The sequence below is a fragment of the Micrasema longulum genome, unplaced genomic scaffold (assembly GCF_059751315.1).
Source record: "Micrasema longulum isolate JH-2025_06_02 unplaced genomic scaffold, ASM5975131v1 h1tg002175l, whole genome shotgun sequence".
In the NCBI taxonomy this organism is placed as follows: Eukaryota; Metazoa; Arthropoda; class Insecta; order Trichoptera; family Brachycentridae; genus Micrasema; species Micrasema longulum.
The window spans coordinates 79,006-106,537 of record NW_028279340.1 but is presented as its reverse complement, the minus strand read 5'-3'; the positions used below and the strand labels follow the sequence as shown (position 1 = coordinate 106,537).

The 27,532-nt window shown below is 32.5% G+C and overlaps 1 protein-coding gene across 3 annotated transcripts; it reads right to left on the bottom strand.

The window, feature by feature from the left end:
- Positions 1–55: 55 nt before the first annotated feature.
- Positions 56–26,417, bottom strand: LOC148272838 (uncharacterized). Of its 3 annotated transcripts, none has more exons than XM_088239486.1 (20): positions 25,970–26,417; positions 25,734–25,884; positions 25,458–25,543; positions 23,731–23,883; positions 23,202–23,331; positions 22,325–22,501; positions 20,637–20,746; positions 20,423–20,552; positions 19,739–19,803; positions 19,522–19,638; positions 16,349–16,541; positions 14,442–14,516; positions 13,804–13,892; positions 10,749–10,916; positions 7,016–7,168; positions 5,341–5,422; positions 3,632–3,830; positions 1,518–1,632; positions 1,215–1,429; positions 56–737 (listed from the first exon to the last, which is right to left on the bottom strand). In XM_088239486.1, exons 1-20 carry the CDS (start codon positions 26,018–26,020, stop codon positions 542–544), a joined length of 2,655 nt encoding a protein of 884 aa, XP_088095612.1. In that variant the 5' UTR covers positions 26,021–26,417; the 3' UTR covers positions 56–541. The 3 variants fall into 3 exon arrangements, with proteins under 3 accessions (XP_088095612.1, XP_088095613.1, XP_088095614.1); XM_088239487.1 differs by having other exon boundaries at positions 5,344–5,422; XM_088239488.1 differs by having other exon boundaries at positions 20,637–20,731.
- Positions 26,418–27,532: the final 1,115 nt, after the last annotated feature.

Genomic DNA, 27,532 nt, shown 5'->3' with positions numbered 1-27,532 from the left:
ATTTTCTGCCAAAAATGCAGGCAGAAAAAAAATATTTTTATTATTTAGTTCCTTCTTTAACAATTCCAATACATCTTGGTATAAAATAAATAGTAGTTTTCGTGATCTCGCTCGTAATAAATGCCGTCGTGTATTAGTTTTCAAAGCGCTTATGTCTGAACTGCAGCCGAATTTTAGTATTGTCCCAGCGTTTCGTCTAGCGCGGTTGAGGCCATTCACGGAGCTGAGACAAGACAATATTGTCATGTCTATCTATTGTATTGTCCATATGTAAACGGTCCTTAAAACCCAATTTCTTCATCAGCATTTTAAAACTATTTCAACAAAAAATTTGGTTTTTACAAGATTACTAAATCACAAAATGGATAACAAGATCTCGAAGTAACAGAAACATATTGTAACTATCTATCGAAGTGTTTTGGTTTTTTTTCCACTACACAATAGTGTCGAAAGTTAACAAAGCACAAATCATTTTCTGTTTCCATCATTGGGTAATTTAAAAATTCCACGCAGTGTTATTCCCGTCAGTGTACTGTAGTTTCTACAATACTTTGGAAGCGGGTAGAGGAGTAGTGTGGTGTGCAGCACCAATGATATCTTTGAGACAATGCGCAAACTCCTCCAGGACTTGTCCAGCCGCACCTGCTCCTCCGAGGTTCTCAGCATCGGCTGCTTGGGCGAGCAAACACTGGCAAACCGCTTCTATCACATCGCTCGTCATGATGCTGCAAGGTTGCCTGGAAAGTATTGTCAAATAAACAATAGACTTTGTAAAACATAAATAAATCTAACAGTACAATGTTTATTTATTTATTTTAATTACATTAGAAAGAAATGCATAATACATTAGTTTCAAAATAACATAATAATATACACGATAATTATGGCATTACATACTATGTTGATATCTGTGTAATAGAGTAAGACGCTGATGTTTGGAAAAGGAGTTTGTTTTAAACTAAAACCAAAATATTGGTAGCAAATTTCTTATTATTATTTATTAAGAGATACGCTCTATAACAAGCTGCACTCATTCCGTTTTTAATTTCCTAAATTTTCCATGGGTTTTTTTTAAACAGGAGTTGGTTTATTTTTTGCCTAGCCTAACCTAACCTAAGTAGTTTGTGAGGATCAGGCGGTATAGTCGGCTGTGACCTTATATATAATTCTTATCTCTTCTGAAAATACTGCTAATACAAGTGATGTCCACTTACCGCTTAGGGAAGGATTGATTACTCTTGGGCGTAAGTAAGGTAGAAGTGTTGTTACTATGGATTGTGCCATGACTGAGGAACTGTTCTCCCACAGTATCTGTTCCAATGCCCATGACACTTTCTGCTCTCACTCTCCTCAGAGATTTCTTGTCCAGAGAATCCTCAACATTTCGGCACCCGACACACTTGCAGTTTGCGGAACAGGCAATTTTACCCTGTGAGTAATCACCAGAAGTTATACATTAAATACGTACATCTTTCATGTTTTAGGCAAGTAATGTCATATTTGTACGCTCTATTTACCTCGTAACACTCGCAATAATTTTTCAAACATCCGGATCTCTTACAGTTGCATCCTTTATTATGTCTCCGAACCACTTCTGGCCCCACATTATTTTTAGCTTTTCCTATTTTGGGTCTGAAAATAATCATGCATATGTTCATTTATACTTTTTACAAAACTAAATTTCCATTAAACGACTTGAATCCACTTAATTTTATAGACCAATGGTCAGTTTCATCGCTCCCGCAGTGTCATCAGACTAGTATGGTTATATAAAACATTAAACTATTTATAGGGGAGGGGAGTATTAAGTACAATAAAACCCCTGTTTTACGTTTTTCAAGGAAGCAATAAAAAAAAGTGTTAAACAGAGGAAAACGCTTAAGTGAGGAAATAAAAAACTGCAGAAAAATTGAAAAAACTGTTATAATTGGGGATTATTTATATTTATCAATGATTTCATTAAAAATATTATTTTTTACTGAATGAAAAAAAAACATGTTTTGATAATTTGATGTAAGTACTTAACTTAAAAACAGGAAAATAAAATTTTGGGTATTACTTTTTTTAGTATGGCAATACAGAATTTCAACTGTCATTTACATCGCGGCAAAACTGTTTACACTTTTATGAAAATAATCTTCTTTCCAAATTATGTTTATAATTTCAAATAATATTTCTGTTACCAATTTTTTAACCATTCTGCATCGTAATTCAATGATGTTAAGACTTTAATCTTCATGCGGTTGACGCATGTCACAATTTAATAAAATGTCAAAATTAGACATATAAGCGAAATGGTCAATTACACTGAACCTACTTTGAATTTAGTTTGAGACAACAATTTACACATTTTTTTATTTACCTTTATTTTTTTCACCATTTTGGGCAAACGCAGCGGTGTGCGGCTCCGCGTCTTTTGGCAAATCAAATGAGTTTTGAAATTTTTTCAATGTAAAACCAGGGTTATGAAAAACGTAATAAAAGGTAATGAGGAAGTTCAGTGTATTTTCAATTTTTTTTTTATTTGTTAATAGACTATTAAACTAAGCCAAAAAAAATAAATATTTTTTTGCATATCAGCGTTTTTTAAAATGATTTGAACTATGATTTTTTAAAAAGTTTTGTATTTATGAAATAACTCCGCGTGTGAAGTCAGAGGTTGTTCTCTGTTAGTTCTTCCCATTGGTTCGTTTTACGGTAAGCCAACCGGATATCCTTCACAGCTCTCCTATCATTGGTTGGTTCATATGAACCAATGACGTCAAACGAAGTAGTGCGTTTTTATTTTTTTTGTACACTTTCAAGAAGTTTTGCCATACACTTTAATGCTCTAATTTTTACCGCGCGCAAGAAAACATTTTTTGTATCCAATTTCCCGTAGGACTGAAGTTCCTCATAGGGAATGAGAATGTATGGAAAAAAATAGGACCTAAACATTTCAGCTTAAAAAGCGGGAAAACGTAAAATTAAGGAACGTAAAAACGAGGTTTTACTGTATTAATATTTTCAGTTTTTTGTCCGGTTCGTAGTCAAATGGTCAGCGCGGGCTTACCGTGCAACAGGTCTCGGATTCATTTCCCGACATGGTTGTCATGAAATGTGTTTTTATACTAAATATTTCATGGTCCCTGGATTGACACCTGAATTGCAAGACTGATCATCTTGCCCCCATCTAACAAAATTATATAAAATACGCTGTGGTTGGTGTACCAATACAGCGCCCTATGCAGAAAAGGAATGATGATGATTGTCTGAATATATTTTACAAAAATAATTATTTTTAGTAGTGATTTTATAGATTTATGGGTGGTGCTAAATTTAATTACAAGACATTACAAATGAGATGGTTTTAGTTAAGTATATACATATTATGTAGATATATTATGTATAATGTATGTCAGGATGGACGTGTGTGGCGATCAATCTTCTCTGCCTACCCCTATGGTGAAATGGCATGATGGTAGTAGTAGTAATCTACATATTTAATTTAAGTATTTCTTAATAAATAAATTTAACCTCAATTTCATAAAATTACAATAAACTTTTACCGAGAACTTTCACTGACTAATTTAAATATTTATTTACACTGTTTTGCAAAATAACATTTCATAATGAAAGGAAGATGGCTCACCTGAATGCGTTGGGATTTCTGTCTAAACAACTCCGAATGGCTTTTTGGCGATATTCTTCATTCTCCAGATTATTAAAGCAGTTGTTACAATTGCATTGGTTGCAAAATTCACCATTAGCAAAACAATCGCAGTAAAGCTTGAGACATTGGGACTTAGTGCAGTTACAGGGTTTACGTGGACGGAGGCCAAATTCTATAGCTGGAACATAATATTTACAGATATTATTTACAATATTGAAATTAAACTTTTGTCCCCGAACTTCCGTGTTTCAAAACATGTTTCAGTGTGAGTACAATACACTTACCATTCTCCCCTGTTAATTATTATTTATTTATTCAATGGCTTATGTATTTAACAAAAAATAATCATAAACAAAATATTTGTGCATCAAAAAATATAAATACAACAAAACAGTGGCAAATGTAGAAATTACAAATTCAATAATAAACATAAAATAACAGAAAATAAAAATAATTAGTTTTGGAGTAACTATGACAATGTAACATAATGCATTCCTTTAATGGGTAATCAGCGCCAGAGATAGTACAACACATACAGTAGTAATTAATTATTATAGTTTGGAATAGAAATGTGTAAAAATAATAGATTGTAATTTGTAAATGAAATAAATCTACGTTTCCATGTTTGTTCGCTAACATGTGGAGCCGTGGAAAATATGAGTACCTATAGTCCTTAAAAAAATAGCTTAATTAGAATGACATTTGTCAGAAAAAGTGACGACATAACTTTGTAGTAACGTCAAAGTAGTATTTATATTGACACACGAAAAATCATTTGTATCAGGCGTGTTAATTTATTTTTTTAATACAATACTTGACACATAAATCAACATTAATATATAAAATCAGCTTTAAAACTAAAATAAACCTAATTATTAACGACGTTCTTACAAGGTTACATCATTTTGCAAAAACGTTAGAGATGGACAAATTGATCAAACAAAAAAAAAAAAAAATTGATGTTGTTCATGAAAAAAGTATAAATGTCTTATTTTTTGGTGAATAATTGTGTTAAACACACTATAATAGGCTTGTTTTTGCGTTTTTTATATCAATTTTCGGAAACAGAGTTTCATGATTGCATGAAATAACTGATAAAATCGATTTGATCAGTAATTCCCATCACTAATGAAATTAGTTTGACAGCTGTCATTCTAATCAAGCTATATTTTAAGGACGTAGTTTGATCTGTGCAAATCGATAGAGAAAGTTATATTTTGTCTCGTCCCACGATGTCACATTTTTATAAAATTTAGAGTTCCAAAAAATTATGCAGAGCTGTTGGACCACTACAGGTGAAATGTTAACTGTGTTGTCACAAATCTACAACTCTTTAATGTGTTTTTTTTCTTTTCAATTGTTCCTTACCTCTTTGCCCTTTCTTTGTTTTTGATTAAATAATCTATGTTATTAAAATTATTGTTATATGACTATTGCTATACATACTTATACCCATATGCAGAGACAAAATTTAAGGTGAGGAAAGTACATTCTAATTTCAAATGCAGAGAATAACCAGAAGGTGAAGACAATAGAATGTACTCTCCTCGCCTTAAGGTTTGTCTCTGCATACGGGTATTAATGTACATACATTTGAAACATTTACTATGCGTGCTCTCTGGGCATTTATGTAAATAAATAAAAGTAATTTAATACAGATTAAATAAGTAAAAACGGAATCTTATTACCACTTTCAAACTTCGTACTGAAATCTGATAGTTCTTCTTTCACTTCTATATTTGATGGAAGCTGCATTGATTTATTCATGGCCTGTGGGAAAAAAAATTGTATGATTAGCAATGAGGTTTTTATTAAATACATCACATTTATATCAGCAATTCCATCAACCTATTAAAACACATAGACGCGCCCTGAGCCCTAAAAAATGATGACACTTAACTGAAGCCCAAACAGCTAGTGATGCCCAAAGCGTATTTAGTCATTCTTAGACCGCCAGTCGGGTGTGAAAACAAAATGTCTGCTTGTGTCGTGAAAGCGTGTAAAAACCATTCAGATAAACACTGCAAAAAGGATGGTGTAACTTTTCATTGGGACGTATTTGTTTAGAAGTGATTAACAAAACTTTAAATAATCAATATTCGAATTATTTATTTTAAATGTCAAATTACATCCAGCAGCACAAAAACGAAGCTCTTATTTCTGATAGGGGTGCACGGAATACAGTTTTAAAATGAATATTATTTTAGCATTCCCCAAAATCCAGTGAACATAAATAAATGATTTGAATGAAAGAATCTGATTGGGAGCCATAAAAAACTAATGTTATTTTGAAACATTATACAATCTTTTTTAGACACCGAAAATAAGTATCCTCCCAGTTTATGAGTTTATAAATATCAAACACCACATTTGTTCTACAAAGTGTAATAAAAAAAAGATAATTTCCATAGAATTAAGAATAGTCCAGAAGGAGAGTAGAATAATATTTGAATACATCAGATTGTGTCCAAATAACCCCCCACTATGCCCCACTTACGCCACGCGCATGCGTGAAGTCTCCGCGTAATGTTGCCATATCGCAAAAAATATAATCATAACACAAATTTAAGAAAATTATATTTGATAAAAAAGCAATTTGTTAATTTCTCAAACATTTTATTGTACACGCGGAAAAATTGATTGACACAACAGAGTAGATAAGTAAAGGGTCATTTAATAAGAGTAATTGAATTCATGAACTTTGAAATTTAAAAATAAAGCAAATTTAATTTTACATAAAATAGATATTTTTATGTCATGTTAAATAATATGTGATGTTTGAAATGTCCACCACGGCGTTGTTTAATCGGAGAGGTCTAATTTCCATAAGTTCTCTCATTAGATGAGCAAAATAGCTTAAAAAATTTAACTACCCTGGCAACACTTACAAAATGTACATTTTGTTTTCTTTGAAATTCTGCCAGATGGAAAAATAATTAAATTTTTAAGTAATGCATTTGTTACTTACACATGCATTTGCTACTTACACATGAAATGTGATCCCATCCTGTTTCTTATTGATCCCAAGCAGTATTTGTACGCTTTCAAACGACACAACACGGCATAGTTTAATTTAAATTGGGAGGTGCGTACTGAGCAACGTCTATGAAGAAACTGATGGGTCAAAATGTAAAACTACTCCTTTAAGAGTAGTTTAGTCACCTTCTGTTTGATGCGTGTAGGCGGTTTCTGGACTATTCTAAATTCTATGATCGTTTCACTACTATTGAAATTAAAACATGTCCTCATTATTACAATGAAAACACAGTAAAAAAAACTCTGTTTCAATTCAGAAGCTAGTAGGTCGACATCGACATTGTGGTGGATTGTTGTGGACATACTGGAGTAAATATATTTACTTACATTTTGTTTAGAAGACTGATACAGGTAGGATGTTTGAAGCATTACAATATGTTTAGAGTCGGTGAGGGGTTCGGGGGAAGAAGACTCTGGTAGAATCTCTTCATCCATTTCTTCTTCCATCTCTTCTTCGGTGACATCGTTGCTCATAGACATCTAAAAGAAGTAAAGCCCACAAAACATTAGTATGAATATACCCAATATTTATTTACAAATAAATGAATAAACATTTACATTTAGATACATTGGTAAATATAATAACACAAACAAAACTGAGAATACTTATAGAATGACAATAGAATAAATGAAATGTAGAATTAAAAATTTCAAAAAAAGAATATGATTAAATACTAATCAGTGGGTAAGTACTGGACCAGAGTGAAAAAAATATAAGTTGTGTGTAGGATAAGGGTCCTTAGATAAATAAGATATCTAGATAAGAGGAAAATTGTTAGTTTTTCGGTATTAAGTTTGTTACGGTGCTAATTTTTATCCTTAAAAGGGTCAAATGACTCGATTAAACTTGACACTGGCTAGAGCACCCCAGTAGGAAGGCGAAAAATCCAATAAAATAATATGAGGAATAAGAAGAAGAAGACTTTACTTCAATGTCACAGAGTTTATAATATCGGTTACGATTAGAGAACTTTTTTGTAATTGTAACTGATTTATTTAGATAGTTGTGCAAAATATAAATTCAAACAACTAGTTATACAATAGATATGACAATATTGTTTTGACCCGGCTCTGTGAACATCCTCGACCACAGGGGACAAAACGCTGGGACAATATGAAAATTCTGCCGCAGTAAACATGTGAGCGCTGAGAAAATGAATACACAACGGTGTTTATTACGGGTGAGTTCAAATTAAAAAAATATATATTTTATAAAAGATTATTATTATTCATTATAGGCAGTGAACTGCTTTTTGTCTGCGTTCTTCTTCCTTCAAAAAAGCATCCAAGGAATTGTTAAAGAACAAATTAAGGAATTGTTAAAGAATGAATTAAATAATAAAAATGTATAACATATCTGGTTATCTTTCAAATATATTTATTGACTCAGTTCATACACAATATATCATACTAGCACTAAAAAATTATGATAATATTGGTTACACGGGTTGACAAGCACTGCCTTTACAGATTGAGAGGTGGCGGAGATATTGTTTCACGACACGGGGTTGATTACGATTCAGGATGGTCCGGGCGAAGGAACACGTGGTGTTTAGAAAGCCCAACTCTCTCTTCCTAGTAATTTGATGTCTCGCACCGTATTCAGAAGCTAGCGAAAGGGCTTAACAGCCAGCATACTCGGGATCAATTACTATGATCTGAAATAATCAAATTATATATCTGACCAAAAAACCCGGTTGAGCCAAATAAGACAAGCGAGTAGGTTAGCAAGGGTGACAGTATAATATGACCATACAGGATGAGAGCCAAGGCGTAGCCTAGTACCAAAGAGTTCCAGATAAGGAAAGCAAGCTGGTTCACTAGGAGAGCCCTGAGTGGGTGTCTTTACTAAAAAGTACCAAGAAGATAGGTAAGCAGAAAGGTTAGAAGATGACCCGGATTACTCTGACTTCTGGAGCTAGAAATCCGTCTTATAAAGGCCAAAATTGGGAGGGGGTGAGAAATTTAGGGGTCTCGCGGGGCATGAGGTAAGCGCCGGTGGATGGAGGGCATCGCATTGGAATACGGTAGAATATGCAAACCTATACCATATGTTAGAGGAGTTGTTAATACGTAACTATCTCGTAAGAGAAGGATAACAATATGTGAAATAAAATGTATAGGGATAAAAGTGCGTGCTATAAATGTTATTTTCTGCCACACGAAGACAATGAGGTGGAGGCGTTGCGGGGGGTAATCATTATTCCGTGGAGATAGCCTGGCCGTCTATCTCGATGTCTCGGCACAATTTATTGTCCTATAAAATGCTGTTTAAACGTGAACAATGGTCAAGTCCTGGGTCAAAACAATATTGTATTGTCTACATATAAACGACTTTTAACTTATAAACAATATTATACAAAAAAAGTTTTAAAAAAAACATTTTTATCAAATCCAGATGCTTTCTGATGACACTATCTACCTTGGATGTTTGTTTTTAACAAAAACCATCGCCATTCCCACAAAACGGCGCAATAGACCCAGCATCCCAAATTTGTTTTCAGAAAAGAATACGGAACTCTAGGCAATTACAGAGATTATGAGCTGTCACTAGCCAGTTTAAGAAATCTTAAGATTAATTGAATCGATGGGGAGACTCCCACTGTTATAACTTATAAGGTTTATCAACATCATTCCATGTTCGCTTCCTAGTTGGAGCATATGGTGTCTACGGAGATCTTAAAAGCATCTCTGTTGGATGCCAGCTCCTGTGCATCCTCCCATGTCTGGTTTGCCATCCCGTAGTTCTGACATGAACTGCCGACGAACAGTCAACGAGGACGTCCAGGAAGTCGAGAATCTGATGCCTTGTAAAGCAGGCAAGCGTGGTTGGAAGGAAGCATCTGCAGCACATGGCCAAGCCAACCGTATCGCCTCCGCTTAATGAAAGTTGTCACCAGAGTAGGCTGCGTCAGTTCTCTTATTACTTCATTCCTTACAAAGTCAAACCACCGCACACCCGAGATTCATCTGAGACACCTATTCTCGAAACTCAGAATTTTTCTGTTTTGGGCCCTAGTGAGGAGCCACGATTCGCATCCGTAGAGGAGAATAGGTGTTATGCAGGCGTTATATAGGCGGCATTTGGTTTTCACTGAGTAAATATCTAATCTCCAGACAGCCTTCATACTGTTGGATGTGGCGCCTGCTATTCCTAGCCGCACTCCAAGTTCTTTTTTAAAAGGTTTATAAGTTAGGTTTATTATTCATAACTTTTTTTTTTGCATTATACACAATATTAATTAATAATAATCATATGTCCTTCCTTGGGGGGTAACCCATCCCGAGAACACTTAACAACAATATATTGTAACAGCGATGAAGGAACATTTTATGGAAATATAGGCATTTACAGGACTTATAACCTGCCATTGGCTGGTTTACTTTTACTCAAAATGTTCTTCATCTCTGTTTTAATATATTAATAACTACCAAGGAGGTTGAATCCATTTCATGTCTACAAAAATTATAAAAACAAACTCAAAATATTGTTGGCACTTAACAATATACTATTATTTGTTTTACATTTGAGAATATACATAGAATACATAGTGTACAGAGAGAAATTTACAAAATTTTAAAACACTACACATATATGTATTTCATTTCTCTTCGTGTACCTATAAATGATTTATATTTTGGAGCAAGTATTTCAAAATTAATTTAGCTGAATGACACAATCCATTTTACTTCTACTTATCTTCTACCATCCATTTTAAACATTTTCTCCTTACTAATCAATAAATTAATGGACAGTGGAAGAAGGTTATAGATTTTGACTGCATAAAACTCAAAGTACTTTTGATGGAAAGTGGTGTTGGTTTGAATACGTTTAAGTTGTCTTTGTGTCGAGGATCTTGTGATTATATTATTGATATTTGGTGTATTGTTGGATTGAAGTGTATCATTTGATCGTTGCATAGTTATATGTGTTGAATAAGAGTAGTTTTTGAATCTGTAAGTGAGAATTGTTTTGGCGTATAATTGTTTTGGTGTCATAGGTTGTGATTCATATAACTTGTTTTTCTTCCATGAGTTATAATGCTAATAAAAAACTTACCTCTTCCTTGATATTTTGCAACAAAGAAATGACCTCTTCTTGAGGCTCCACTTCTAGTTTTATTTTTTGAATTTGTGGTATAGAGTGAACAACCGCAGTTTGTGGTTTGGAGGCAGACACAGAGGCCGGGGCAGAAGTAGGGGCGGGTGCAGAAGTTGGCGCTAGGAACTGAAAACAAATCCATCAATAAGATATTTGCATTTATTACATGACAACAAAATAATATTGATAAAACCGCTTCATTCTTTCATGATTCTTTGGGAATCACATAAAGAATTGAAAAAACATGATACCGATGCTGATAGTTTTATAACTTTACTTATTGATTACTTTTTAAACAAAAAACGGAAAACATTATTTTTTTGGGAAAACATCCGCATCATTCTGATTGAATCGTTTTTAAAAAATTAACTCATAAAAATAAATTAAAAAATATTAGGGAATATTAATGCACATAGATTTTTAATCAAATAAAATTGTTAACGCACATAGATTTTTAATTAAATAAAAACCACAACGTGCTGCCGCTAGAGCCGATTATGGGAAACTCTGGAAATAATTATTTAAACATGATAATGCACTGATTCGTTCTTGGATGTAATCGCAAAATATGGCTGTGCAAATTTTTACAATTAATTTTTTTTTTTAGTTAAAAAGAAATATTTGCGTTCTTTTGATTTACCCAAATATTTCATTTTGAGGGGCCATTTTCAACGAGTTGTAAATAACTCACTATTAGAAAATGGAATCGAGTTGGGGTAGAGTGGGATTTGAACCGCGGACCTTCGGTCCGTGAGTCCGAAACACTAGCCACAGGACCACAACCCGATTTTAAAATATTAATTTAAAACTTTTAAAAACTATATTACAACTGTACGTCTGTTCTGTAAATTATCCTATAATGTTTTACCCTTATTGTGTATGAGTTCATATACTATTCAGTGTTTTTGAACAACATGTACTTTAATATTACCGGCAACATAACGAAAAGTATTTTTTACCTTTAGACTAGACTACTGGTATACTAGAACAAACTTTTTTGTGCTCGAGTCATTTTTAATTGTATGAAGTAATTCTTATATCATAGAACCCATGATGAAATATGACTTCAGTCACTCATCCGGATGTAAAAACGGAGTAACCCGTCAATTTTTTTTTTTATAGCGCCATTTATGTGAAAATCATCACAAGGGTGCTGTACAATAAACATCCCAACACGTCATGCAGCTACAGAGCGCATATGTGGTTGGGATTCTAGTTCCCTATTTCTAATAATGTTAAATTTTAGTAACATACATGAGCTAAATTTTAACACGTCTTGCAGCTAGAGCTCACGGGTGGTTTTAAATCTAACCGCTATTTAAATTTAACAAAAAAGTGACTTAAGAGTTTTAAATTAAAAAATAATCACAAAATTTGAAAAGAAGTGATTTTAATCAAATATAAACGTTATCAGATAGAGAAAGATATTGAAAGCAAGGTGAGTGTCCGGAACAAGATAGACGGTGCAGTAAAATCAACCTTGGCAAATAAATGTTTATTGCAGGTTCATAATGGAGTCTTGGTGCCGACCTTAGTGCATGAGAGTGAGGTATGGAATTCAGGCGAATATATGCTAAAACAATGCACTAAAGGTGAACATATTAATTTATTTATTATATATACGGCCTAAGCCAAATTCAACAGTTACATGAAGAAACATAAACAAGAAACTGAACAAAAAGAACATAAAACTATGTAGCAAAGACAAATAAGGGCAATAAAATAATAGAATACAATATATTCATAAACACGATAAACATGTAAGATTTCGAGCTAAACCACGCCAATCCATCTTCATCCACTGTTTTAGTGGTGAAGAGATCTACGAAAAGCCGGAAGATCTATTCCATAGAATTCCAAGTTGTGTGACGAATTGAGATTATGTAAGGCTGAGATAAGCATAATCAACAAAATCAAGATCCTTGGAATATGATGGGGTGCTGCGTTGGTTTGGACATGTAAAGCGAATGGACAGCAAAATAAACAGCTTAAGGGATTTACCATGCGAATGTATGTTAATAAAGGAAGACCGAGAAAGACATGACTTAACTTGAAGAAGACAGACATCTGTCATTCAAGTCGAAATTTAGGTAATAATTTATTTTTGTTTTTCACTCACACTTTCGAATAGTATTATGTACGTGTGACAAGCATGGATGAAAAACGTAATAAAAAATCGAAGTTGATTTCAAAATTGTATATCTACACATTGATTTAATATTTAAAAAATCACATAACTGTCAATCAACCAATGAAAGACCGGCATTTGGGTCACATGACTAATATTCTGTCATTGCGGATTGTGACATAAAAACACCAAATCAGCTTAGTTTCATTACCTAAAAGAATTGTTTTGCGCAAAAGTAAAAAATTACCCACAGACTACCTACCTTAGTAAAAAAAAAGTTAAGCTAGCTCAAATTCATCTACATGACAAATCGACAGATGCCCTTTGTTATTACACTACACATTTATAGTTGGAAGTTTAATTATTCAATAAAAGAAGTTGAAGAATAGATTTCAGTTGGCGAATTTACGTAATATAAAAGCTAATATTACTAAACGTCTTGCAGCTACAAAGCGCATGGAGTGATACAATTCTAGCAACTAAAAACATTTTTTTTTTTTATTCACCAAAAATAAAATTAATCAATAATTTGTCACTTTATGACATGTGCAGTGAGATATGTTATGTAACTTTATTAATGTTTTTCGGTATGTTTCTAAAACACAAACATGTCTTGGATGCTTTTGTCTTGCGTTTAAACTTGGAAAACATTAGGTGAACTGTCAGAAAAGGTGGCAAGTATCTTGTGTTCGATTTATTCGAGAAATTTTTATTTTTATTTTTAATGATGGGTTACTGTGTTTTCTTTTTTATAGCACGGTAAATAGTGCTCCCTCTACCAGGGCCTTGACGGTGACTTTTAGAGACACCTTTAAAAACATAGCCAAACTAGAATGATTTTGTAATACATATATTAAATTTTGTATTAAAATAAGCAACACTTACCGAAACTGTGGAAGTTTCTGGAAGTTTTTGAACTGATGATGCCATAGTTATTGAGACAGGAACCATCTTAGATTGTGTTTTACTCACAACTGAAAAAAATATTTAAATTATAATTACAATACACAAAACTTTAGATTTTTAAAAATGTTACAATATAGAGTGAAACATTAATTGATTCAGATACAAGAAGATTATTTGATTTATTTTCAAGTTCTCAAATAGAATTAAACAATAATTGTTTTTAAAATAGATTTTAATGCCGTTCAGATGCACAATGAGTCTCTCTGGGTTATTATGCTGTGTGTCATTCACACTCCTTTTTGACATTTCGGATCGCATTACAGCATCCGTGGTGCAAACATTGTATTACATACATAAACATTTGAGTTGAATAAGAATACAAAGTTTGGTCAAGCTGATATGAGTCAAATTTACATATTTTAAATTGAAAAAAATAGCACTAGCATTTATTTATCAGTCAACCTGATTTTGGCATCAGAACAAAGCTTATCCAACCGCTCAACCAAATCAGGTCATCGATAAGGTATTCTAAAATACTCGTGGTTATGAATGTAGATTTTATCACAAATTATGTATACTTATTAATAGATATTTTTTTTTTACAAATCTTAACTTACATTTTTTCAAATGACTAGGATTTGATGTATTGATGATACTCTGGCCCTTGTTTGGCACCACTTGCATCAGGTTGCCTAAAATTTAATACCAAATTAAGAGAAATTTAAATATAAAATTATTGTTGAAATTCATGTAATATATAAAAAAAATGATCTTATAAGCGCAATCCGCATGAGAAAAGGTCTTAAAACTGGTGACTTAGGATTGGGAGGTGATGGAAACGTTTGTCTTAACCATCATTTAACTAAACGAAAAAAAGATCTCCATAAAAAAACAAGGGAACTTGCTAAAGTGAAAGATCATAAATACGCATGGATCAAAGATTGCCGTATTTATGTGCAAAAAATGATACATCCCTGCCTATTCTAATAAGAGCAGAATCGGACCTTAATAAAATGTTTCAGTGACTATATGTCAAAGTTCTCTCTCTGTACTCTTATTTCTATTGTCGTTTTTTGTACAATTATTTCACACCTAATAATATACTCAATATCACTTAAATTCGAAACTTATTTTTGTTAACAACTATTTTTCAGTAGTTATTTTTATCATTAACACATTGTGCGTGTAATAATCAATTTAAATAAAAAGTTCAAATTAGTGAAATCTAAATATTAATTTAAAATCTTTGCTTCATTGCAAGAAGGCACGACACAAAGATTGTTAAACCGTTATCATATTTTCGTCAAATAATTTATTGGTTAAATTATAAAGTGATTACATATTCTGTTGATCTATAAAATGTACATATTGATAAAAACTTAGCCATTTAAAAATTCCCACGTAAGAATCATGTATTCTTATTTCCCACTTATTGGATACACATAGAAGTTACATAATGAAAATGTAGAATCTAGAAAGAAAATAATTATTATTTATAAGGTGAATATATATATTTACTCACAGGGCATGTTGTTACCCTGGATGAAGGCTAGGTAAAACACAAAAATGAAGTTTACGCACATGTTTAATAGTGATTTTCCATTATTTAGAAATAGTTTTATACTATTTACAAAAATGCACCTTCGTTATTACGGAACAGAATTTTTAAAACTTCTTCAGGTATATGTGAATATGTATGAAACATAATATATTTCTTTTATCTACTGGTTCTAACAAATGCATACAATTTTATATAATTTTATCCCGTATTTAATTTTATTTTATTTATATCATTAGAAAATCATAAAAAAATTAAACAGTGATGAAAATATCGTCGCCTTAATTTGAATATGTGAATATTTTATTCTTTTTGTTTGAAAAATATTTATTTGCGTTCTTATGCTTTATCCAAATATTTCAACTTTGGGGGGCATTTTCAACAAGTCTTAAATAACTCACTATTGTAAAATGGAAATCAAGTTGTGGTAGGTGGGATTCGAGCCTTGGACCTCTGATCCAAGAGTCCACGACACTAGCCAAGAGACCACAACCCGGTTTTGAGATCATGATAGAATATATTTCACTGTACCAAACAGCGTGTACCTTTGTCATTTGAAATAATAAATTGTTGACAGAAAAGAGATAAAACACATTTTTCGAATAATACGTATCTTAAAGAAGATGTACGCTCTTTGGAATACAGTGTAAGTTAGTAGGTGGTCAGTTGTAGAGTAGTTTACATTTGTTTGGATGAAACAATTAAAAATCATGTATACCTTAAAAACAGCTAAAATTCCAAACAAAATTACTGATTAATCAAATTTTTATTGTCACCTGTAAAGTTATCATTTAGTGATATAAATTGTATTCAAATTAAGGCAATAATATGTATGCATGTATAATCATAAAAAATGTTTAAAAAAATATTATTTCTACTTCTGTGACATCCTATGATTGACTAAATTATTATTCGATTGTAACCGGACCCTAGTGATGTTTGGTTATTTAATTTATTATTTCTTACTTTGGAAATCTGTTATGAGGAATGTCTTAGGCAGAATCTGTGGGTTGGTGGTGGATAATTTGAGGGTTGCGCGTGGGGAGGGCGGAGCGGGGGCAGGCGACACCGGGGGGGGAGGGGGCGCACTGGAGGGACTCGCGTTCCCTTTGCCCTGACTCAACCCGGCTGAGGCGGGCAGTAACCTCACATACTGCACCTGTAACAGGTTATATCATTTTGTAGTTTAAAATTCAAGATGCAAAATCACTACCTTGACATAAAGGATTAAAGGCGATTGATTAATTAACACTTTTTTCTCATAGGATCCAGCCATATGGACACCTATCATATCTTTCTTTTTTTTTTTAAATATTTCACTTCCGATTGGACCGTAGTTGATGGTTTGGAGTAAATCTTATTTGACTAACTGTGACACTTTTGTTGTAGACTGTTTTTTATAGGGATACAAAATGTCCTTCTACCATATAATTACTATAGTTTTACATAGGCTAAAGCCCGTATTACAAGATCTTGTGTAGAATTTGGTCCAATAAATATTGTGTCATAAATACACAAATTGGATGAAATATGTGGCGAAATTCCAAAAACATAGAAAGCTTAAAATCTTTTAAGAAATATGAGAATAATCTGCGCATGCATCCCACTGTTGTACTGTTTACCGTCAACATTAATTTTCAAGGAATATTAAATTTCTTGTTGCTTGTGTCATTTTATTTATTTGATAAAAAGACAAAATAAATAAGTAGATATCTACGAGTACCTACATAAAGCTTTTTTTTGTGTTTTTGTGAATTTTCTTATTTTCTAGATATGAAAGCTAATGAGGGAACAATTAATTGGTGAAAATTGTAAAAAGATGATTTGGAACTAAGCATTCCTTTTGAAATTTTTAAACCATTTTCTAAAAATGCTGCGCCAAATAATGTTATTTATCATCATTCCATATCCGCTTCCTAGTTGGATCATATGGTATCCACAAAGAGCCTCGAAACATTTGTCAGCAGCCAGATTCTGTGCATCCTCCTAAATTAGGTACACGTCCGGTAGTTCTCACTTAAACAGAATTGATGTTATTGATTCAGATAAAAATCTATTAATTTTAATACAAATAAAAGTACACAGCATTTATGTTTGAATATGTTTTATTTCAAAGGCAATTGAAAAGATCATAAAAAAAATGTTTTGTTTTAATTTGTTTATTTGTAAAAAAATCATAATATAAACCACCAGAATTAAATTTAATATGCAAAGCCATTTTATAAAAAAATATATATGTTTAAATGAGACATTTATTACAAAAAGAATAGAAAACACTTTAGAGAAGGTAACTTTATCGATGAATATCTACAAATAATATGTTTTTTAAGGACGCGAGTAAAATAAAATGAATCTATCGTCAAATTCGGGAAAAAAATAGAACATGTCTTATTTTACAACCAATATTTAATGAACCAAGATCTGTGTGTCGCACCATACTGTGAAATGTTACAGCTGTAGTCTGATAAAAAGTAAGGTAATTATATGATCTTTTCGAATCTCGCAATTATTTTCTTTATAAATAAAAATAAGATAACTACAATAATTTTTTATATTTCTGAAAAAAAATTCAATTATAAGTTTTATATAACTAAAACATCATTTCTTTTCGACTGGCAGATTACGCCTTTTGAAATTTAGATTAAACAGTATATTGGTTCTCATATAAGGACAAAATATCTATAAAGAAAATGTTCCAATAAATTGAAGAGAAAAGTTATTAAAATAAAAAATTGTAGGATTTTTCTTCAATTCTAGGTTAAATAATGCTTTCAATAAATAATCGTTAAGAAAACAGTTTCAATCAAATCTTTTTAATGTCATTGTGTTTTGAAGTATTTAATTTCGACAATACGTTTTTAACAAAATTTTAATATTCATACCTATTGGCCATTCCTCGGCAATAACATTTTGCTAAGAACTAACTAAAAGTAAATTACTTACGATAAAAACATTTTTCCAAAAAAAAGGGAAAAGAAACATAATTCCATAAAAAAAGGTTAGTATTAAAACATTAATGTAAAAAAAAATTAAAACACTGCCAAATGTATAATTAGGTATGGAATTTAGGAATAATAGAAAATTTCTGAGATTTAAAATTATTATATATTTTTTTACTAACCGAAATTTAAGTTTTTTGTTTAATGACTTTCCTGTTTAACTTTAGTCTAAATTTCAAGAGATGTTATCTGCCGGTCGAAAAGTATTTTTTTTTTACTTATATAAAACTTTAAACCGTATTTTTCATCAGATATACCCTAGAATCTGTTAAATATTTTTTTATAATTGATGACGCCATTTTGAAAAAATAACAGCATTTTAAAATCCAAAATTGTTGATTTTCTAACCTTTTTCAGACTACATCCTTAACTGTCAACTTCAACATTTAACACATATTTTTTGTTGTTGCTTTTGTCATTTTATTTATTCTCGATCCTATTTGTTTCACTTTCTTCTTTTTGCTGGTATCTTTATCGAGCACGGAAGATGAATAATGATGACTGCAGATACTGCAAAAGATGCTGGCAGCAAATGTTCATAATCCATGATAATTTAGAAGCCTTATTTATGTTGATTGTTGATCGTAAAAATTATTATTTATTGTTAGCTGTCAGTAGCGGCGTCGTCACTATAATGGCATCGAAAACATCTACATACTGCGCATGCTACGCGCAAGAAACTGCCCAATGTAATACAGCTAATAAAATGGCCTAAGATTTGGCACAATAATTATTGTTGAAAGAACTGAGCAAGAACTTGCACAAGGATCTTGTACCATTTTATGCCCAATATAAAAAGGTCTTAAAGCCAGTCTTTTCAGTACTTATATCTTTTGGACTGACGGCTTTAGTTGCCATTTCCTAAAAGAGACACAATTTTGACAGCTATACCAGGCATAACTGCGAACGAGTTAAGAATTCTTTTTTATTCCTCATGACCTACCTCTAAACTTGTTCGGTAATTTAATGAAAAAATAAAATATTAATAATTTATTTTAAGTCTATCTTACCCCCCTGTTCAAAATGGGCAGAATGGTGAATGTTAAATAAGTTTATGACAGGTCATAAGCTGTAGAGTTCCATATAATTGCCTTTATAAAATGTTTTCCCTCTCTGTTACAATAAATTTAAATAACTTACCCCCTTTCCTGGAATGTTGATTTGGTGAATTTGCTGTGGATTAATCTTCTGTCCAGCAGGAATACTAGCTAGAAGAGTTCCAGGTGAACCTACTGAGCCATCCATCTTCAGAACCTGCTATTATATACAAAACGGTTTATTAAATAACTGGTCAATCAATTTCAATGTAAAAAACAGGTTTTTTATCAATCAGTTATAGTTAATATGTGTAACTTACTTTAGGTTTGGTGGCAGAAGGTCGGATGACTACACTTTGTGGAGTGGATGATAAGAGTACTTTACCTAAAAAATTAACCAATACATTAAGAAAAGATTGAATTTCTCTACTGACATTTCTAAGCGGAACTGCATTTTAATTATAGTAATAGAAATACTACATTTAGTTTTATCCACTTTTATTTACAATTTTCACCAGTGACCGACATCATCAGATTGGTGGGAGACTAAACAAATTCTTATGTTATATACGAGTTAAAGCAAGAGTTGACGAAACCCGGTCACTGATAAAAATTATAAATAAAAGTGGAAAAAACTCAATACAGTCTTTGTATTATAATGACATTTAGAAAAGTTGGAGACAGTCCTCAGAATAAGTTAAAAGTAAATATCAAGGATGGTAACATCAAAGGGATAAGAGTACTGAATCCCGCTGATTTAAATATCCTCACTAAATATGTACTTATTTTAATGCTGTCAATATTTTGACCATCCCTTTCCCACCCAGTATCTTAATGTAGTGTGGAATGAAGAAGTATTGACATAGCGAAGGTCTTGCGAAAGATTTATTCTCTATGCTTGTTTTTACTTTGTCCATTGCTAAATTTGTTTGGTTAGTATATTACCATTTCTTTCCTGCATACATACATGTTGTATTGTAAAATACAATAAAATAAATAAATACCTGCAGGAGGTGCTGGTAATATCTTGGTAGGAGATTTGAACGAAGTCTGGAGATTCTGGCGGACCGGGCGGACCACGGGTGTCGAGGTAGCCACAGCAACAGGCTGCTTGGTAGGCGACATAGCCACTAACTGTGTATAAAGTAAACCACTTTAGTATCAGCGTCTTATATTTTGTTTTGTAATGGTACGTAACGGTTGATTTAGTAAGTTTACCTGGGTGATTTTTCCTCCGGAAAGTAGTCCCATTTGCTGAGCCTGCTGGATACTGATGTAGCGTGCGGGAGTATTCTTCTGAACTGCCAGTGTTCCTGTTGACCCGATAGCTGTCCAATCAGAATGTGTGTTCAACATTTTACTACAGACTAGTGACACTTGAGCAAGTAAATAATAAAACTTCAAAAGCTACTGGTTTTTTTTAGTGGAGATATAAGATCTGCACTCCCATAAATTAAACAAACCTATTCTGGGATCAAACCGACTAAAATTTTTACAAACATTATTTTACCAGATGCTGGGCAAGCTGCTTAAAATGGTGCTCTTTTTGTAAAATATAATTTAAATCAAATTTACATGGATCAGTTTTAACAAAATTATTTTAAAAATGAAAGTGTGAAAACATTTTGATAACCTTTTAAATTCCATGCAGAATTAAAAACAATGATTATGCTAAAATAAGAATCAAGTTATAGAAGAGCAGAATTTTAATATAGGGTTCTAATCCACATTATTTTTACAGACGAAGGGACCAGAAATTTCAAATTGATATTTAAAGCAGTAACATTATTATTATTATTGGTTATGGGCAGTTCGATTACTGGAAACACTCTGCGCGACAGTGTCAGAAATGGGTTTATCCGGGAAACATATGAAATCGAAGATATAGTGCACTGGAGCGTATCCCATAGAAGATTCTGGAGAGACCACATAAATAGAATGAGCATCGATAAACTGATGTCTACAGCAGCCAAATGATTGCCTTCCGGATGGGTCTAACCTGAAAGACTCCCAGAGCGATGGAAGGATAGGTGGGCCTCATCACTGGAGACCGAGTAGTCTGAGTAGAACAGATAGTCAGATTTACAAGAAGACAAAGAAGAAGAAATTATAGGCAGGCAGCCTTTACTGGTGCGCCTATATCTCGTACACTGCTTTTTGTCTGTGTTGTTCTTCCTTTAAAAAAGTATCAAAACAGTTTTTGAACAGGTTGAGCAAAACGGAATGAACAACTAGGCTTAGCAATCTATTCCAGTTTAAAACCATCCTGCCGGAAAGGAAGTTTTTCCTGCAATTGAGCTGGAATATGGGATATAGAATATGCTTTCAGTTATGACCCCGTAAATTGGCGTTGGGAATTAATTTATACATCTTGTGCAGGGGGCAGTGATAGTAATCTTCTGGAGAAAGTGATTGGCACACGTTCGGTTAGTGAGTTAGAAAACAGCCTGGATAAACACATAAATTTATAATGTTTACTATTAATATTTTATTTGTTTAAAACACAATGCATTTATACGCATCAGCTAATAGCTGATAGTGTATATAATAATAATCTTAAAAGTTTCTATTAACTCCTCTCCATTCCGTCGTTCTTCCAATTATGTAAGTCCTAGTATTAATGTATCGTAGTAGGGCATTTGAGTAATTTGGGGATTATCACAGAACATCTTTGGAGTTTTCCCAGTAGCTTGATGTCTTTGTAATTTAAGTTTATAAACATAATAATTCCTCTGCATTTTTGCCGAAAGCTGATGATCACAAATATGTCTACATTTAAATAAGTGAGCATTTTTCTGTATTACATAACTGAATTTGAATGAATCTTTATACCATTCTTAATCTTATATTGGCTCTGACTATCGTGGAGCCACATATCGGCCTGCATTCTGCATGCATGAACTCACCCGGAGCCAACGTCAGTTTGGTGAGTGGAGGGGTGGGACGCTGCCTCAGCTGCAAGATTTGCGGGGATGGGGTACGGACCACACCCCCCACTCCCACCCCCACTGCCCCACCCATCACCTTCAGACGAGCTCCGCCCCCAGGCATCACCACCACCTGTCTCCCGGTGAGCTCGGTGCCTGGAGATTGTTTAAAAGTAAAATTTACATTAATATCAACAAAATACACAAACAACTATTAGATAGCATAACATAATTATGTTTGGTCAGTAAAATTAGATGATACGACTATCTCAATTATCTTGAATATATCCAAATGCTTGTAGTCAAGGGTGGATTACACTCGCTAGGGAGTTATTGAGATGAAAATTTATTGAAATAGAGATGGAAAATATTTTTGCAAAGAAAATATGGAAGTCTAGGCACTTCCTAAGGAGTATAATCCAGCCTTGTCTACAAACATTTGGACATACTCAAAATATTGTTGATTCAACTAACTGAAGAGGTATAAAAATTGAAAAGTATTTTCAGGCGTTACTTAGTAGACGAAATAGCTCAGCCAGATGAATCTCACCCACACCAAAAAAGGTCTCAGGTCACAAAAGTCAACAGAGAAATATCTTTTATGTTGTGTATCAGCTGGAGTGTATCATAAACTTTTTGTAGTCATTTTGTCACGCTTAGGCTCGGAAAGGTTAACAAGTCTGACATTGTTTTTTTTTAATGATTTAATAACCAGTTAATTCAAACATTTTTATAAAATAAATTTCATTAAAAATTATATTTTTATGAATGTCAACGGATGATATTAAAATTATTTTTTACTTGCGTTATTTAAATGAAAAAACATATATAAATAAAATTAATCAGTTATACTTACCCAAAATGCCGGTGGTGCCAGTAGACAAAGATATTTTCTTCATATTTCCGAACCCTGATGTAGACATAGTGACCGGCTTGGGTGCAATGGATACCGGTTTTATAGCTGAATTGTTGGCTACACGGATAGTCTAGAAGTAAAACAAAACAGATAAAATTATTCATTATTCTTGATGGTGAGAATCACCAAAAACTGTAACAATTTGTATTGCGGCCTTCATGGTGTATTGGTTAAGACGCTTGACTCATACGTGGAAGGTTCTGGATTCGATTCCCGGCAATAACACAAAATAAAATGTGTTTTTTTTTCAAGCCTTAGTATTCTGTGCTGTAATTGGGCCTCCTGGCCTGTTGTGGTGCAAAAAAATTATAAAAATGAAAAAAATGATAAAAAATAAAATAAAAAAATTCAATAAACTTTACGCCGTTTAAAATCACAAATTATATTTATTGTTTTATCAAATTATTTCAGCAAGTTTTAAGAATATTTAGTAATTCACACCTTAAAGAAAAAATAAAAGATTTAGTACCTGAAATGAAAATGTCTGAGGAATTAATGTTGCGGTACTTGTTACTTTAGACAACTTCTGTGTGACAATTTCCGCAGAAGGAATTTCTATGATGGAATCTCCCATATCTGAAACTTCCTTTATTTCACCAAGAATTTCCATATTTGACGGCATCTAAAATAGAAAACCAATGGTTGAAACATTAATTTAATTTTACAATTCTTAAATTATAATTTATTCAAAATCTTTGTCCTTGGCTGTTTTATTATTACATAGTTGGTCGGCGTGCATTACAGCCAATCTACTAAATCAACTTTTTTCAGGAGACAGCAAAAACTGTTTTTAAAATTAAATCTAACACGTTATTTATTCAGATCCGCGGTACTGTTCTTCTTCAGAAAGCTCGCCCACTATTGGTCCCATGTGTATCGGATGATTAGGGAATATCCAATAAGAGTTAAAAATCCCCCTCATATGAAAACATTCTTTTCTCCGAAATTGTAGATTGGTGGTAATGCACGCCGACGATATACCAGTTTCTTCACACCGAAAATAACTACTATTCGTCAACAATATTTTTAATGTACAACTATAACTATATACGTAAGTGCCGAAGTTAACCTTCCAGAAACCTTAACAAGACCTCAACAGAGATGGAGAAATTCAAAAATGGAAAAAACCAGACGTTGAGGTTTAACCATAGGCAGAATGGTATTACTCAGTCTGTAACAATAGTTTAACTGTTATAGTGCCGACAAGCGCCATCGCGCTCGTGTGTATACAAGTTGAAAGTGTCACGAGCGCGATAGCGCTCGCGAAATCAGTTGCAGTTTAACGCGCGGTGAGGAAGGTTGCTTGCACGCATCGTTATTTTTTTTACTGTCTACGTATTACATAAGGTTTAAATTATTATATTATTACTTATAATATAAAATATCCAGAAAATTAAAAATTTAACCCAAAATGTTGAAATACATTTTTTTTAAAGGAATAACCCGCTAAGCCTTTATTTTGAGGCTTGTCAGCAGGTGGGATAGAGGGGATATTGAAGGAGGTAATGAAAAATACACCACGTCTAAAATACATCACGAATGGCCATTCTAACCAGCGAATGACAGGTTATAAGCTCTGTAAATGCCTAGACTTCTTGATTCCCCTCTCAAAAATGTGTTCCCTCTCTGTTGAAACAAATTTAAATCTGAATCTAAATAACTCCCTAGGGAGGAAATCCAGCCTGTGTGCAAAAATTTGGACATACTTAAAACATTGTTGAGTGCGTTAATCACTTAACACATTCACAGACACTTTTTTTTCAAAGGATTCACTCAGATGGAAAGATATCACATCATTCTACTGTAGTTGATGGTGTGAAGAAAATATTTTTACTAACATATAATACCCACCTCCTACCATATAATTACTTAAGTTTAGAGTAGGCTATGGCCGTCATTTCCTAAATGAGAGACACGGTTTAGATAGCTATATCCGGCATAGCCGCGAACGTGTTACACACGCCAATGACAGGTCATAAGCCCTGTAAACGCCTAGACATTCCAAAAATATTATCTACCTCTGTTGTAACATACGTCATTGTTGATAACTCTCTGCGGGATGGAAGCCAGTCTACGTCTACAAGCACTAGACATACTCAAAATGTTGTTGAACATGTTTTTGTTTTAATAAAACCTATTTTGAAGATGACATTCGTAAGGAAGTTACTAGAGCAAGAATTATATCAGTATCCTTACCAGAGGCTGTTCCGTTTGAATTTCCTCTTCGCCACCAAGTGATGGCATATCCTGTCCACTTGAGCTATGAACATACTCCATGTTTTCTAGAAAACAAATTTCACTTGTACAAGGGATAATATCATTACAATTTTTTTTATTAGAAACATATTTAAAGAATTTATTTGGGCATTCGACTAAACAAACTTTTAAACTTTTAACGACGATTCAAAACACTTATAACACGGGCAAAGTTTAGATATTTCTAACGATAAAAAGCAATATAAAATAAATTACCAATGATTTGATTTTCTGTTTCCATGTCCTGATCATCTCTTATTTGTCCGAGTTCCATTTCTTCATCGATTTCACTTCCAAAATTAGGATTGCTTGTGTCAAAGCTACAGTCGGACGTGGTAACTACCTCTTGTTCTCCATTAAACTCGATCTTAAAAAGAATAAAGAATAATTTCATAACCTTTGACTATTTGTTGTATTGGTCGTAAGAAAATTTATCAACAAAGATCGCTTACCCCGATAGCTCCGTCATCCAAGTTCAGAGAATCGTCGAGTTGTTGATCCATTTTAAAAACTTTGAATTTATAGCTATATCATCCAATCATAATGGATTTCTAAAAAACATATACTCGATTTAAATTTTAGAAGTATTTACAAAAATATTGAGATATATTTGAAATTGGCCGCCATTTTATCTCCAATTGTCAAATATAAAATAATATACGTGAATACGACACTCATGACAAAACAAGGTTTCACTAGTGATCGACAGACCAGTTTTGAGAAATTTTTATTTAACCACTTTATCTAGTAAACGATCATCAAAATTTTTGTTTAAATCTCGGAAAAAACGATTACTCAATAATATAAATCCAAAAACTAAATACAATTTCAAAATATCATCAAAAATTCAAAGCGCCTATTTCAATTTATGCTAACAATTTTACCAACATGAAGATGGATACTTTTCGTTTTCGGTAAAGCAAAAGCATAGACAGTAATTGCATCAAAATTTAATCGATGCGGGGGTTCATCAATTTATTTTATGAAAGATTTTCGGACTACAAGTAATGTAAATCTGTTGGTAGATAATAATAAGGTACATAAAAAAATTCAAACGCAGAAGGTTCTTGAAAAAAAAAATAGTGGAAAATTTCAAACCGTACATAAAAAAAAGAAAGAGGAAAATCTACTTTTTGTTTTCATAAATCAAGACTAAATAAGTACGTGATGTATTACTAATAGTCATTTCATATAAATCGTATTCATTTTCTATTTTAAACTAAAAAGAAAGAAAATTTAAATCGTCAGCATTCGTTTGCTTTCATTACTTTTATAAAATTTACTAAAAAAAAAGATTTTATATAACGGAATATTATTTAAAATTTGACCGGTACATGCTTCCAGCATTTTTCACCATGGTGGTAAAATATGGCACCACGCATATAGAGTATGTTTTGTATTGAATTAATATGTATTGAGGTATTGGGGTTTATTTCGGTTTACTGCCGTCCATTGCCTACGTTTGAAGTCATTTGGCGGGGTAACTTAAATGCGTGGCAAATAGCATATTATGACAGGTAAAATTTTATTGTCTTTGATTTTCCTGGAGTTTTAACCATCGAAAAAAAAGAAGATTGGAAATCTAACAAACTGACAGCTGAAATTTGATGTGTATCATTTTTAAAAATTGTCTATTACGTAAAAATACCAATCAGCGTTGCCATTACTACCGAGTTTTCGGTAGATCTACCGATTTTGAGAGCAATCTACCGATCTACCGAATCATGTTGAAATTCTACAGATTCTTATACATTTCCTTGTTTTTTTTTCCATTTAACAAAATTTCAATACAAATAAAACGAATACATATTATAATAATTTATTGTTTGTTTGCTCACATGGATTGTTCAAAAACTGGTTATTTATCGTACATGAGTATATAATTAATGATATATTAATGAAATTAATTGGTTAGTATTGGTGAATGGTTATTCCCGGTTATTTTCAAATATATCCCAGATAGCATTGAAGCTTAGTACAAACTTGATTTAAGATTGATGGGAGGTTGAAAAGGA

Bases quoted from the DNA above. Each gene is read 5' to 3' on its own strand.
- LOC148272838 (XM_088239486.1), bottom strand. From the start codon at position 26,020: ATGGATCAACAACTCGACGATTCTCTGAACTTGGATGACGGAGCTATC. The intron at 7,169-10,748 runs GTAAGTTTTTTA...TACTTCTTTTAG, and splicing joins TGCAAAATATCAAGGAAGAG to ATGTCTATGAGCAACGATGT. The intron at 1,430-1,517 runs GTAAATAGAGCG...GATTACTCACAG, and splicing joins ATTATTGCGAGTGTTACGAG to GGTAAAATTGCCTGTTCCGC.